The 15207-nt window shown below is 36.5% G+C and overlaps 1 protein-coding gene across 24 annotated transcripts in view; it reads right to left on the bottom strand.

Moving 5' to 3' along the window:
• The window catches only part of PARD3 (par-3 family cell polarity regulator), a 453149-nt gene that overhangs the window by 18041 nt on the left and 419901 nt on the right, over nt 1-15207 (bottom strand). For all 24 annotated transcript variants that reach the window (XM_040546998.1, XM_040546987.1, XM_040546992.1 and 21 more), the window contains one exon: nt 5384-5504. In XM_040546998.1, the coding sequence (XP_040402932.1) occupies nt 5384-5504 (121 nt within the window). The remainder of the gene's footprint in view (nt 1-5383; nt 5505-15207) is intronic.

Raw genomic sequence — 15207 nt, 5'->3', positions numbered from 1 at the left:
GAAAGTCAGTAGACATGAGCCCCCCCCAAAAAACTGTGTTTCTTTTAGTTCAGCACTAATTAGAAATAGATAAGATTAAACAACATTGCCTGCTTTATGTATGTGCTTAGCACAGCTGATAGTCAATCCAGTAACTGTATATCAAAATTCAGAATGATAAAAACTTTCTATGGTTCTTGTAAATGTCCTTGAAGGCTATTTTTATTTCCGTCCTTTTGTTTATGTTGCTATGGTAAACAGAACATATAGCATTACGTCTTTTAAAAATACTAACAGGTGTGTATTAATTCAAACACCACATAATAAGAAAATCCCGTCCCTTTATGTATTTTTCTCTGGCGTATGTGTAGGAAGCCGAATGGCATGACTTGGGACTAAGGTTTCCTTTCTATGTAATAGCAGCAACAGAAAAAAAAAATCTCCACTAAGGCAGAAACGAACCATTTAGAGAGCCTTGAAATTCTGCTTGGGTTATTTACATGCACTGCATGGCTGTGAGCTATAAATATGTTTATTTACAAAATGAAATTATTTAATTTCTTTTTAAAAATCTTCTGTCTTCATTTTACGCTTCATATAACATAGTAGAATGAAACTGGTGGGGAAAAAAATAAAATAAATATAAAATTTTAAAGCCCAAGTCTGAAATGTGGCAAGAGATGCATGGTATTTCATGAAACTTTCCCAGGTTTTACAATCAATGGATATTAATTGCACAACTGATGAGAAACTATGTGTGGAGAGGATGCCCAGCATAACTGGTTTCCTTTCTGAAAGAGACTGAGATAGAAAGAACAGCTACTCAGCTCTTATGCTTTGTCCACTGTAATGTTCCATCAGGTATTACCTAATATCTTGAATAACATTTTCTGAACGAGACTCTTAAAATTGATTAATAGTAAAAAGAATGGCTATACTGTTTTTCTTTCTCATTAATGTGTAGAGTAATTCTCCAGAATTTAGAGCCTGATGTAAACTTTGCAATATTTGTTCTAAATATATTGCTATTCATTTTCCAGATAAAATAAATATGTTAGAGTGGAAGTTACAGTGATAAAAATCAGGCTTTTGCTTTTCTAAAGGAATTTTAGATTATTTAGAATTCATTACAGCTTTGAATATGTTAAGGACCTGAATACAGGGATAAGAAATGAGTACCACAGATAAAAATAAAGAATATTTTTTTTCTTTAAATCTCTCTTAGAGACAAGATCTATACACAAACAAACAGCAGAATAAAACAAGTCCCTAGATTTCCCTAGCATTTATCTATCAAGCCATGTTATTAAGATTTCTGGAATCCGCTATCAAAATCACGCAATTATTTACCTTTCACAAATCTATGCACATAATTAAAGGTATACTCAAATGAGTAAGGTAGTGTGTTTATTTTGATCCAGCTAGCTGTTATCCTTAGAATAAAAATATCTTTTTATTTGACTCCTAAATATTTAAAGTAGAGTTTGCTCAGCTGCTTTCTTAATACCATTTTTTTCCGACCACCCAAATAGATTTGAGATGACTGGAGAAGAATGTATTTGTGAATGGAGGTTGTCGCTTCCCATTTTTAGCACCCAGTTTTGTATTAAAGATGAAGAACTAAATCGCCAACTTTTGTCTCTCCAGAGTCTTTGTGTTTTTCTGATAGACAGTGCACTTCCACAAGCAGGACTGGCAAGCAATTGTAGTGTTTTCAACTGATTAAATATACTATTTTGTTTTAATTGGATTGTTCACTCCCATGACGTTTAGGGCTATAATGCTGTGGCTTTGTTATTGAAGGTGGGGATCTGTTAATTAAGATGTGACTAGGCAAAAGTGCAAGGTATGGAACAAATTACAATAAAAATTCCCTCACCCCAGGACTGGTGCAAGCAAAGATAAACCTCAGCAAACCCAACACTACCCAGAAAACAAATAAACAAAGAAAAACAGAAAGACAAAAACAGAAACACAGAGACTCAACTTTGTTGCTGAACAGAAAACTCAACTCCAAAAGAATCCTGCATTGGTATAAAAATTTGCCATAGCAACGGCAAGGGCCTTAAACACTAGCAGACATACTGTGACTCCATGTAATTCTATATGCCCAAGTACACATTTCTGCAAACCTGAGTGGAATTAACACCAGCAGCATTAAAATGGATAAATCATACTTGATGTTATTTTTCATTTTTTTTCGCTGTGCAACAAACACACAGTCTTGCCCTTGTAAGGCTTCTTGTACCTTGTTTTTGATACACCAAAAAAAAAAAAGGCATGTAAGAGGAAAAAAAATCACGAAGCCTGAGAAAGTTATCTTATAAACAAAAAGCTTTTCCATAAAGCTTTGACTCAACCACAGAACTGCTGGATTTTAGAGATGTCTCTCCGTTGTGACAGTTAGTCAGTTATTAAACCTTAACACTGTCTCATTCAAATGGCCTTGAGCAGAAATGCTGCACTGTTTAACAGACGATGTTGTCTCATTCCAGCGCTATCACTTCTTGTGTCTGTTAAGCTGCCTCATGGTGTATGAGCTCTTGTAGGCAGTCAAGTATTTTGTTTACAGGCAGGGTAAATACAGCGGGCAAAAAGTCCAGCTCTGTCACGTTACTCATCTACAGAGAAATAACCTTCACTTGACAGGAACAGCCAGAAATGGCTGGGGTTAGGCACCGGTCTCTCTGCCACGGGTATCGCTCAGGGCCAGCATGATGTAGTGCTCTACAGCACAGAGATTTGTCTCAAAACTCTGGAGGAGTCTGAATGTATTTGTCATAGATAACTGAGCTGCTGTGTCACAGGACATTAATAGTCCGGGATGGATTGGAGTTGATGATGTTCACATGATCATTTTGATAATATATTAGCAGGTTCTTGAGCTATTGAGCTCCTCTGAATATCCTTAGAGTTGCCAGATTTCCGTCAGCATCCATTACTTACACTGCAAACTTTATGTTCATTTACACTTCCTTAAAGTAACCAATAGTCCCACATCACATCAGCACTCTGTTCCCTATCCTCAATCCTCCCATCAACTTGTTAATGAGAAATGCAAACTACTTATCACCTCATAGCACACACTTCTCAGTGGATGAAAGATTGTTCTTTTTTTTTTTTCCTCCTTCTATCCAAACCAGGTCAGAGTTGGCTGCTGTCAAGTGGCTCAAGAGGCATCTCTGGATGCAAAGCCTTTTGTTTATGTAGGCTGCACAAGCCATCTCCCTCAGGTGAAAGCATATTTTTCAACAATGGTCCACATACAGGTGCATTTGTCTCTGCTGTGGTTTGTAACCAACAGCTTACAGATGGAGAAGACTGAAAGGAGGTTGATGAATGCACATAAGTATTTTCCTGCATACATATTATTAACTACTTTTGCATTTTTGTGTGTGTGTCACTGTTATTTAATAGTACATCTGGATCTATTTTGAGAGGGTGTCTTAACAAAGTCCGTCATCTTAGACTAATATGTTAAAGTAATACATTCTCCTTAAGAGAGAGGGTTATGGTTCCTTAACACCGAAATGACTGTGAACTGTTGAAATGGATGAGATCATTGCTTTATCCTTTCCAAGCACTGAGATCTTGAAAGCCTGGAGTACATGATGGAAAAAAAATTATAATTCAAAAGTACTCTGGGCCAATTTTTTTAGAGTACATATCTAAAATAAAACATTTGGTCACCTAAATACTTAACAACAGCAGCTCCTACAAAAGCAACAATGAGCTTCAGAATTAATATTAATACATTAAGCTGAATTAGTCACTTTGAGCTCATTTGCATGATCTGTAGAAGGGGAGTAAACAGAGAGATCCCATTTGTTTGAATAAGAGAAAAAGGAAAGGTCAGTGTTCTGACCCACAATTTAGGAAATTATTCCATTCCTAAGGTAATCAGCCTGTCATCCAAATAATTCCCTACTCGCTCATTACAAGAAACTATAATAAAAGCTAAGTTGCCTGTCTAAAGTTGCTATGGCATTTAGATATACAACAATTTGGCCCGTGACCTTCAGTAGTTAAGTTCCCAAGTCTTCAAGAGTGCAAGTTTTTCTCATAGACAGTTTTCCCAAGAACACAGCTCAAATCTCTCATTTGGAGAATAAACAGCAGTTGATACGCATAATGGGAAGTACCTCCTACACCCAGCCCCCCTTCTTCCAAAAACCGTTACACTATAACCAAGATGAGCTATCACATTATGTTCACCACATCAAATCAAAAACATCTGGTCATAAAGAAAATGTTTATTTTATTTATTCAATTTCAGAGAAGGTTAAGGGTTTTCTAACATGGGAAGCAAGAAGCCTATATTCCGATACAGCATGTTAGGTCATTTAGGGATATATTTACCTTTGTTCCTCTCCGTGCTGCAAGTTAAAAATACCACAGTTTCAAGTTGGTGAGTTTAAGATGGACAAAGACGCAAACACTCAACAGGTCAAAAAATCTTCTATATCCACCATAACAGCAGGCAAAGACGCATATGCATGATAATGTTACCTGCGTTGTTCACAGTGCCTTCAGACACAGAGATGTGGATCTTTGGATGTTTCCACCTTAGTCTCACGTGCATTGTAATGCTAAGTAGCTCTAACATCACCTACACTCATTTTGGAGATGCGAGAAATTCTACAGCTGTCATGATACAGCTTCTGTTTACTTGGGAATGTGAGCAATTTGTTCACCATCTTTACTGCAGAATTTTGAAACAAAAATACAATACAATATTTATCCCGCATTTAAAGGATCCTAATTTAGGATACGTAATTGATTAAAAAGCAACAGTGATTCATTCAATTATGTTAAACAAGATAAGCAGCATGGATTTACATAATTGTATCACTTTGCTAGATCAGATTGAACAGGATTTAAATGATCAATTAGGACATATATCTCAAGACAGAAGAGTCTCAGCTAATGTAAGTGGCAAAGTGGTGTTATTGTGAGGCATGCATCTCTCCTCTTTTTTGCCGTGAAAATAGATACCTCTTCCTCCTAAGGAAAAGAACTAATCACAGAGATATTTCTTCAAAGAAAATACCATCTGCAAGTTTACATGATCTTTCTAAATTATTTATCATTGGTATGTGTTTTATTTTTATTTTCCTAGAAAATTTCAGAATAATTGATATTGCTTTTGAGGCAAAAAAAACATGTAGTAACTCACAGATTCAAGGGTCTAAACACAGAGCAAATAACACTATATGCACAGAGAACAGACGGCTGAAGAAACTTAAAAGTGAAATAAACATCAATGGAACAAAAATGTGGCCAGCAGAATAGGCAGAAGTCTGGAGGCAGAGGACCGTGGGTCCACACTGCCTTGTTCCCAACCAGAGCAGGGAGAGAGGTGGTTGGTGCAAGTTTCCAGATTAGGCACACTCTGTACACTTACCCACGGCTGCTCAAAACTGTAAGTACGTCTCCTGTCTTCTACGTCCTCATCTTGTTTTGCTTGCTGAAATTCTTGTCTCAGGCGCTGTATCCGGTCATGATTGTTAGGAGTTGATCTGTTGCTAAAAGAGGGAAGATAGAAATGATCAATGTACTTAGGAACTGACACCTGTGACTGTAGTTTCCTAGCCAGACATCACTACTGTATGGGGGTACAGACTTAAAAATAATTTCCAGGCATTCAATATAAAAACCTTTATTTATTTATTTATTTATTATGATTAATGTCATTTGACTTATAAACTTCAGACAGTGTAAGGATAGGATGAACGAGCCTATTGCTAAAAATCACCAAAAGTTACTGGCATCTTTTCAGTACATGTTACTCCTTGAAATGAAGAGGAATACATGTTACTGTCAGCCTTAACAAAGAGGAAAATTACAAGAAAAGTGCTAATGATCTCTGCTACTGAATAAACACGAAAGATCTTTCTTTCCTATCAATAAACTGTAGCACTGCCACATCTTTATTCACATCAAATTCATTACAACGTCTGAAGGCCTTACCTACACAAAATTTGATTATTTTTCCCAATCAATAAGAGCTTGTCATCCCATAGCTCTGTTTTTAACAAGTCTTTTAAGCTGATCAGCCTGAAAGCATCAGAAGGCTCCTGGGCCAGTGAGAAGCCATCCCCCTGGCAGCACCGTGCACAGGACTGCATTCAGTATCAGACTGGCTGCTGGCTCCTGTTCTGCAGCCCCTGGTGTGCTGGGGAGGGCTCAGCCCCAGAGTTACCCTTATGGAAAAGTACAGGTGAATCCTCAACTCTTCAAAAACATAATTTTTTCCCCGATGCCTATCACAGGTAATCCTTTTTCCATAGCTCAGGTTTATGTGAAACTATGGTGAAATATGCACAGGAGTGGTTTATCTCATGGGGCAGAGGGAAAAGGGATTTTTATTAATCTCATTGCCATTTTTCCATCTGTGCAGCTCTCACCTGACCCCTACAAACCACACTGTATTTCAAACATGTTAATGTGGGAATCACAGGAACTCTGACAAACAGGTAATGTTATATCAAGACTAACCAGAAACATTTTAGTCTCTTATTATGGTCTTTTTAACCCCCACATTTTAGTGTTTATTTCAAAAGAGATGATGAGGAATGGTCAGCTATTACGTTCTTTCGAAAGAGAAATCTACAGGGATGCAATGGAAAACAATTCCATAGATCCTTGTTCTGAGATACAGGGCACAATAAAACAGAGAATTAATATCCCAGGTTTTCTGTCACATGAAAAGAGACAATTCTGGAGTCCATTTGTGACTGTTTGACACATCTTTCCAGACTGATGGGTACAGTAGGCTGGAGGACATAGATGTTTGAAACATTACCTTCCACTCTTTTCAGTGTCATTAAATTGAGCTTATCATTGCTTGGTTAGCGGAACAGAAAAATTAGCATGGTTCTAGCAAAGAAGAATTTTTAAAGATTTTTTTTCCTATGAAAAAAAAAAACAAAAGAAAGGAATTTGGGTAAGTGAAGAAAGGAATTTTGGTAAGTGCTTTTTATTTATTTTTTTGAGCCTCAAGAAATGTTTTATTTATAGGTTAGGTCAATTCTATGTTCAGATTGCCATTTTGAAAAGTACAGCTAAGAAAGCTTTATTTAGAACAGGTGGAAATGAGACATTATGGCACTTTCAAAATTTCCCCTTCATTGTAGGTGTTTAGCTAATTCTATTTCCTTAATTCAACTTAATTTTGTGGAACAGCTTATCTCTCTTTGCAGTTGTATGTTATGTAAATTCATTCTTTATTGTCAAATTCTGCCCAGCTTTTCTATATAAGCATTTGTTTTTCCCCATGCACTGCTATACACAGCACTTTTAAAAATGCAATCATCACAATCCAACCCAAGATGTGCAAAATATTTCACAATGGTTTGTTGATTTTTAAAAATAGTATTGTTAATCTAACAAACAAATAGTCCAATACATTCTATACACACGGTGTTTTTTATAAGCTACATTGCATTTAAAATTAAGTGTTAGTATTTGAGGCATAAGACCATGTTTGAAGGAGAAATGCCCTTGAACTTCAGTGTGAAATTACTAGCAAAGCACTGTACATAGACACCTTGAAGTACTCAAGCTGATCGGTAAGTAATCAGTCTTTCAATCATGTTTATTTCACACTCTAAGGGATCACAATGCAAATGTGACACTGGAGTGTCACATGGCATTCCATGGCAAAGAAAAATCTCAAGGAAAACCCTAAAAAGTACTGAACAAAAGCCTATGCGTCATAAGGAACAGACATTCTACCAGCTCCAAAAAGGGCTATTGGAAGGGTTATTACAGATATGGGGACTTCTGTACCTTTTGTAATTGTTATTAATGAAAATAATTACACCAACAGAAATAGCAAGAAAGTGGATAGTGTCCATGCCATGAAGCTAAAATGTACGTCTCTTGTAGATAACCAAATGCATGAATTTAACACCCTTTACAGTGGTGAGGCAGAAATAGGACGGACAAGAAGGGTCCTGGGATTTATGATTAACTTGTCTCCAGACCTAAGAACAACTTATTCTAATGACATTAAAAAAAAAAAGTCAAGCTGATGTAAGAAAAGTTATTCAGAGTTATTAAAAAGGCTTGATAATAGAAGATAAATCTTTTAACAATAGTTCTATTTTATCACAAAAGCAAAGGACTTGACCCAAATTTAGAAAATTGCAAAAGAAGTGAATAATAAAAAGGAATATTTCACAGAAAAGAAAGAGCTAAATTAAAGGACAAAGCCACTTCTGTATCTACTCAAATCTCTTTTCACTCAAAAAGTCTGAGACACATGAAGTGAGGTCAAGTGAGCAGTTGCATAATAATAATAAATTACAAAAAAAGTTTAAAACATTTTATTTAGTAGAGAAAAAGGGAAAAGGAAGTCAACTAGGGTCTGAGATACCTTTAAGAAAAAAGATTATTTAAGTCTTAGACTTTAGTTAAGGTTAGTTGTCTTTCATTTCCATTTTCTTCTCAATCATGTCCTCATTCTCTTGGTTAAACTGTTCACCTGTGAACACTTTTCCCACTCTTTCCCACTCTTTCTTTTTTCACTCTTTCCTACCAGTGAAGGTTTGCACATCACTATCCTGGCCTACCATGTTGTCTCCTATTTCTTTCCATTTTCTTTTCCATTTCTTTCCATTTCTTTCCATATTTCTTCATCCAGTTAATTTTATCATTAACGCCTTTTTTTTTTTTTTTTTTTTTTTAATTTACTGTCTGTCTCCTACTGCAACTTTTGAGGTCTTCTCCACTCAGGAAACACTTGGTACAGCACCTTGATAATTCATTCAAACCCCAGTCAACACTTACTATTTTCAAAGGGAGGGAAATAAAGTTATCATAATTATAATAAGATAGTTATAATAAGAAGCAGGCACATTTAAAAAAAAAAAAAGTGAAAACATTATTTATTTATTTATTTATTTAGGTTTTGAGATGTTCTGTTTCGTTTGAGATGTTCTGATTTGCTTGAGCTTTTCATTCAAAGGAACTGAAAATCTGAAGGCAAATCCACTTCAAAGATTGCTGGACTACAAGTGGGAAGGAAGGAGGTTAACTTGAAATCCATCCAAAGTTTATTGAAGATTTGACCTATGGTAATGTTAAAAACTTCAGCAAAACTGAAATTACAGCTGTCTACAGTAACCACAGCTTGCCTAAACAGTACTTCATTATGAACCTTCCCCTAAGATTACTTAGGATGTCTATGAACTTAGAGAAGACAGTTAGCACCTCCTAGCATGAGATATAAGCTATGTTTTTCTTCAACATGTTGTCATAATTAAGTGTTCTTAAAAGAAACAAAAAACAAGGAACGGCGTTAAGGGGCAAAGTAGATGGGGTTGCAAAGGAGCTGGGTGTTATTGCACCACTTCTCTGTTCAGCACCCCATTGCCTTCCATCTGCAGATGGCACATTTTACAATCAGCTACATCGTGTGCTTTAAAACATACAACCACCAGCATGGGCTAAAAATGCAACTGTAAGCAAGGCTTAGATAGGCAAGGGCTGTCACATATTTCCAGAAACAAGCAGCTGTAGCAATGACCATCAGAGTTTCAGATCATTAAGCAATGTCTAATGTGATGTCATGCACTGATGTACAGAGTTGTAATGCTTTCAAAACAGACAGATTTTCAGTGTGATAAAGTAGATACAAACATGCTACTGAACAGGGATGACTAAAGCTTTGGAAAAAAATTTATTGGCCTGAAAAAGCACAGAACAGGGTTTTAACAACATCACCAGGCAGTTACAACATGACTAGAATAACCAAAAGGTTACTAAACAAACAGCGTTCTTTACACCTTGAAATCTTCTAACACAGATTTGAGCTGTCAGGGACTCTCTGGTCTGACGGGCTGCTTAGATCTCTGGATAGCAGTTATAAAACACAGATGGGTTCTTATTTACTTCAAGCTAGCAAACAAATATCACCTGTTTGTATAAAATAAATTTCTTTCTCTTTGGACAGATAACTTGCGTCACATTAAAAATCAAGAGCTGAATGCGAATCTACCCATATCTACAGCTACAAAGCAGCAGAAAAAGAGCTTATTTCCAACCCAAGGAGGACTAACACTGTCCTTACTCTGGTGGCTGTCCATTAGCTGGCACCGTGCACACTTACCAAAGTGTGGAACCAGTTGACTGCCTACAAAATGGGCCCCTTCCTTCTGGCTTGAGCAGGATGAAAACAGCACAACAGAAAGCAGAGTGGTGATAATCTAATACAAAGGCTCCTGCTACATTTAATGAAACTCGAGCACCCTCTCGCCACGGTGCTTACTCCAAGCAGATGGATTTCTCTGTTTCAGATGGCCCTTGAGGGCAGATAAACAGAAACTGTCAAGTTGTTGCAAAAAGCCGTGAATGTAAAATAAAATGAAAGTATGCCCTTTACCAGGCTTAAAGTTAGCACTTTACTGTACTGCACAGTCTGCTGGTCTGTTCACCTTAAACAGACTTGTTAATCATTGCTGACACAGACGACTGTGCCCACACACTGCAGTGTTAATGATGGCTGAGCAGTGATGGACGTCGCACTGTCTCCTTCCTGCCAGCACATTGGCAGAGCAGGTTGGCCTTTTCCTACAATTTTGTTCTATGGCTTATTTTCTGACAGCTAAATACCAGTCCTCAAGCTTAAACTATTGTTGGTTGTCTCCTTCCAGTGTGCTACATACAATGCTTCTCTGAGACACCAGGGAATCAATTTTGTGTGAACACACCGGTATTAACACGTATGGGCACGACACACAGACAGGACTGACCACAGCCAGCGTCATATAAAAGAGCTGTTGCGTGACTACAGACTCACTACAGTCAGTTTGAGAAAAAATCAGTTGAGCAAGAGATGAAATTCGTTAAGACTACAACTGTAACATGGTGCAATTGTACTTGTAACATGAAAGGAGGCACAGAAAGGTTTATCCTAAACTACTTTTGTTTTTCTTAAGTGTCAAAGAACTTATTGGGAATAAGGAATTAAAAGGTGGAAGAGAAGTGTAAAAAAAAAAGAAAAAGAAAAACGAAAAGAAAATGTATCAATTACAAAACTGCAAATAAAAATAGCTTCTCTGAACAAGCTTCATTAAGTTTTATCAGCTAGTATCTTGGGGTTTTACACTCAAACCACAGGTCATAAATTCACAGTAAATCCCCCATATGTTCACCAAACACCTGAATTCAATTTCTCTTCTAGTTGTAAGAAACTGAATGTGCTGCTCAAATTAATTATGCATGCAAAGTTAGCTTCTAACAAGGGCAGCTTCTTGCATGCTGAAGGGTATACATCCTATCTGATTTTTTTTTTCCCAGATCTTTTTCAATCTTGGCTTATTTCTACCGTTCAGGAGGTTATAAAAACCCTTCTCTCCTGCCACTGCATACTTGCTGAAATATGAATGAATACAGAGCATTATATATCTCTTAAAGTCTGCAAGTCTTAAATGCAGCTAAATTCAGGGATTGGCTTAATGTGACAGACGAGATCTAACACATTACCTGCACATATACCTACACACTTTAGCATATTAATTCCATCAAAACAAAGATTTAAAGCCTAGGATATATGTCAACATATATGAATGTGAAATCAGCTCTTTAGGAAGTTTTATGTCATTTCCAGTTTACTTTCACAGCGGTAGTCATCAGCTCCAATACCAAACACACTACAAAGAATCTCTGCAAGCGCCCATATGCAGTCGCTTCCTTCAGTGGCTGAAATGTCGTTTCAGATTTTGACATTGAGATTGGTTGATAACTTCACACTAATTTCAAGAGAGTATATCATTAAAAGTCAAAAACATATGTGTCTATTCTCAGGGCTAAAAAGGTAGTCTCAAATGCTGTTAATTCAGCACTTGATTCAGATGTGATAGCCATAAACAACGCAGAGGGATGGAGCTGATGGGGAGGTCACTTCACTACAACAGTTTCTTCAAACTCTCCAGACAAGATTTCACTTCAAGTCCCTATGTGGCCATTCTGTAGCAGGGACATCATTTTACAAACAGTGAAATTTGAAGAATGCACCCAAGACCCTTTTTATTGCCACCATCACTCTTCCTTATTAGCCTGTCAGAGCCTGCACACCGGAGACAGAAATCCAGTCTTACTTTTCAGGGGAATTCTTCTACTAAAAAGAAAAGCAGAGATTTTAGGAGTTTGCTATAAACATCTGAAAACAGATACTCAGCTACTGGGTTATCACGCAGTCTAAACCTTCCTTCAGAGCTGTTAGATTTTGCAGATACAAGCTAAGGCAATTTTCAACTACATAAAACTTGTTACAGCTGTTGTTATAGGGTATTGCATTTTTGAAGTTAACAAAATTAAAAAAAAAAAAGGAAAAAAGAAAAAAAGAAAAAAGAGAACACCACATATAACCTAAACAAAAATGTGACATCTAACTGAGAATTTCATATCAAAATATTAGGGAAATAGCAAAACCACACCTACAAAGATTTAATAAATTATGGGAAAAGAAAATAATGTTTAAACTCTGATCAAGCTAAGGAAAAATTAGTATTTTTGATTCTATCTGAAATAAAAAGTTCCATCAGAGGCAGGCAAAGAAGCAGGCTCTGATCTTATAAATTTCTTCTCATCCTAACTGGAACAGACAGTGCTGGTTCCAGTGCTGTAATGTCTGATAAACATCCACAATTAGTCATCACAGAATATTTTGTGTCAATACGAGGAGGCTTGCCTGGCCCAGTAATACAAATACATTTAACAAAGACCACAGAGTATAAATCGTCTCCTGGCCTAGCTGACCATTCCTGTGCCAACAGAAGGGATCATCGGAGCGATCCCAAGCAAGCTTCAGGTGACATCGGCCATCATCTCCAAGCTAATCCAGCTGCTTTGCTGGAAGCTATTTAGGGAGTGTTCCCTCTGATCACCTCTCCAGATGAGACGTAGGGCAGAAATCTTCATCAGTGGAGCTGCAGTAGGCAGTCAGGGAGCGGTAACTTCTTAAAGCACACCAGCTATTTGCAAAAAGAGACATCTGCCTGTAGCCAACACCACCTGCATAGTGTGAATGTTGTTACAGAGGGACAACCCAGCTTACTCCAGCACACCTTACATGACTTCAGCTATGGAAACGTGGTGACAGTTTACAGTATAAAATTTGCTTGACAGCCAAATTCTATCCAACATTATCAAGCGGAAAAAAAGCCTGTGTCTTTTCATGGGTGGATCCTGATTGCACCTTTTGATGTGAAGGATGCACTGAAACTGAGTGACTAATATACTATCTATGTAAATGGCGAAATTTAGTTTCATTCCAATGCCAAAAAAAATCTTTAAAAGGTATTTAGGTCTTGCTTAACACACTGACATAAGCTATACCTGAAATAAATATATATATATATATAATGTTGTTTTACTTCTCTTTAACTACAGATAAAAGCTTAGGAAATAGATTTCAGGGTGTTGTAACAAGCAAAATGCAACAGAATGTTTTTGACTCATAAGCATTTGCCCTCACTAAAAATGACATTTTTATTTTTAAGTACAAATAGAACTACAGTATCAAGCAGTACATCACTAGAGAAACCGTGATGTATAGGCAAAGACATCTCTTTAAAATGCCTGAACATTTAAAAGATCATACATTACACAAAGTTCACGTGGCATCCACAGTCCCTAGCAGCAGCTAATATAGTTATGGCATAATTATTTCTGTTCTTTGACAGAGAGACTATTGCATTATAAATCTCCAAATAATATTCTGATTGATTTTACATTACATCTTACTCTAACGATAGACTAATTTCCAAGTGCAAAATGAGAAGTTGTCCATTAAAAACAAACAAACAAAAATGACTGGCCTAAGAATGCCAGGGCTAGGTCAAAGCTTCATGAGGTTTCAGAACTCTGAAACTTGGGAAAACTCCCTCTGCTAGGAGCATCAGTAGCTGATGAGAAAATCTACATAAAACACAGAGAAATGTGGAATCACTGTTTTATTTTTAGTGATAAATAATCTGCAACCTCTAAATAAAACTTTAAATCTGAGCTTATTGTTAAGAATTTCATCAGTTAGTGTCTGTGCGTGCAGTTTCCCCTATGACTCAAGTATGAAAAAATGAAAATCAAAGCTAAGATTGATTAATTCAACTGGTGCTTAAATTCACATGGCTGGTGCCTTCTTATGAAGTTGATCACTAAGATTTACACTGACTCACAAAAAAAATAATTAAGAGTTTTAATTAAGTAATATTTATATCTGGAGATAAAAAATCTTTATGATATCTTGTAAAACAACTGATTTTTGGATAAATTCTTTACAGCATTTTACTGTAAAGATGATTTTAAAGATTTTAATAAATTTTAATCATGCATTACCACCACACATTCTTGATTAACTTAAAACTAGAAATTGCCATAAAGTGATGGTCTGAGAGCTATTAAAAAAAAATCAATTCTAAGCAAGGACAGACAAGAAAAGCACTTGCCTTTTATCCAAAAATTCACTAGGTTACTCAGGAAATCATCTAGGATTCAGCTTATACTACATAATATATTTGTAAAATATTTCACTTATTTTTCCTCTTGGAAGTGCTGAAAGCATGTGTTCCTCTGGAATTATTTTTTCAGATGTACTGTGCAGGATGCTCAGTAATTGCCTATGGTTTGCTATGTTTTGAAACACTGGATAAGAAATACTGAAGTCTTATCTTTATTATTCTTGGGCAGCTTAGTCTCATCCCAAGCACTGATTTCAGATACCCAAATGTCTGTATTTCAGTGTAGAATAAATACAGTATTTACTTGTAATACCATTTTATTGGTTTACCAAGACAATTAGCCTGATAAAGGCTATAGGAAAGCTAAGTTATTTACCAGGAAAAGGTAAAGGCAGGATTTTTGTCAACCAATTTTATTCAACTAAAAGGTAGGTGTGATGTTAAAACTAGATATCTAGGCCCTTTGTGAGGGAAATATACAGGAATAAATTACTCCAGGGTGGAAATTCAGAGCACCTGTCTTAGGATGCAATTACTCACCCTTGAGAGCTCATTAGTTCTCTTCATTGACGAAGAAGTGTAGAGTGACGAGCTCAGACTTCAATAGGTAGATTTAGACAACTATATGAGAGCAGATGAATCGTACCCTAGATGACTAATTTGGACTCAAGGTCGATGAAAAATGAATTCTCCTGAGAAAGTCTAGTGCCAGCAACTCCTGGTGGAAGGTGATAGTCAACTGGCATGGCAGTATAATCTAACC

The sequence above is a fragment of the Cygnus olor genome, chromosome 2 (genome assembly GCF_009769625.2).
Source record: "Cygnus olor isolate bCygOlo1 chromosome 2, bCygOlo1.pri.v2, whole genome shotgun sequence".
Lineage (NCBI taxonomy): Eukaryota > Metazoa > Chordata > Aves > Anseriformes > Anatidae > Cygnus > Cygnus olor.
Note: the sequence above shows the minus strand (reverse complement) of the source record. Positions and strands in the feature narration are given on the sequence as shown.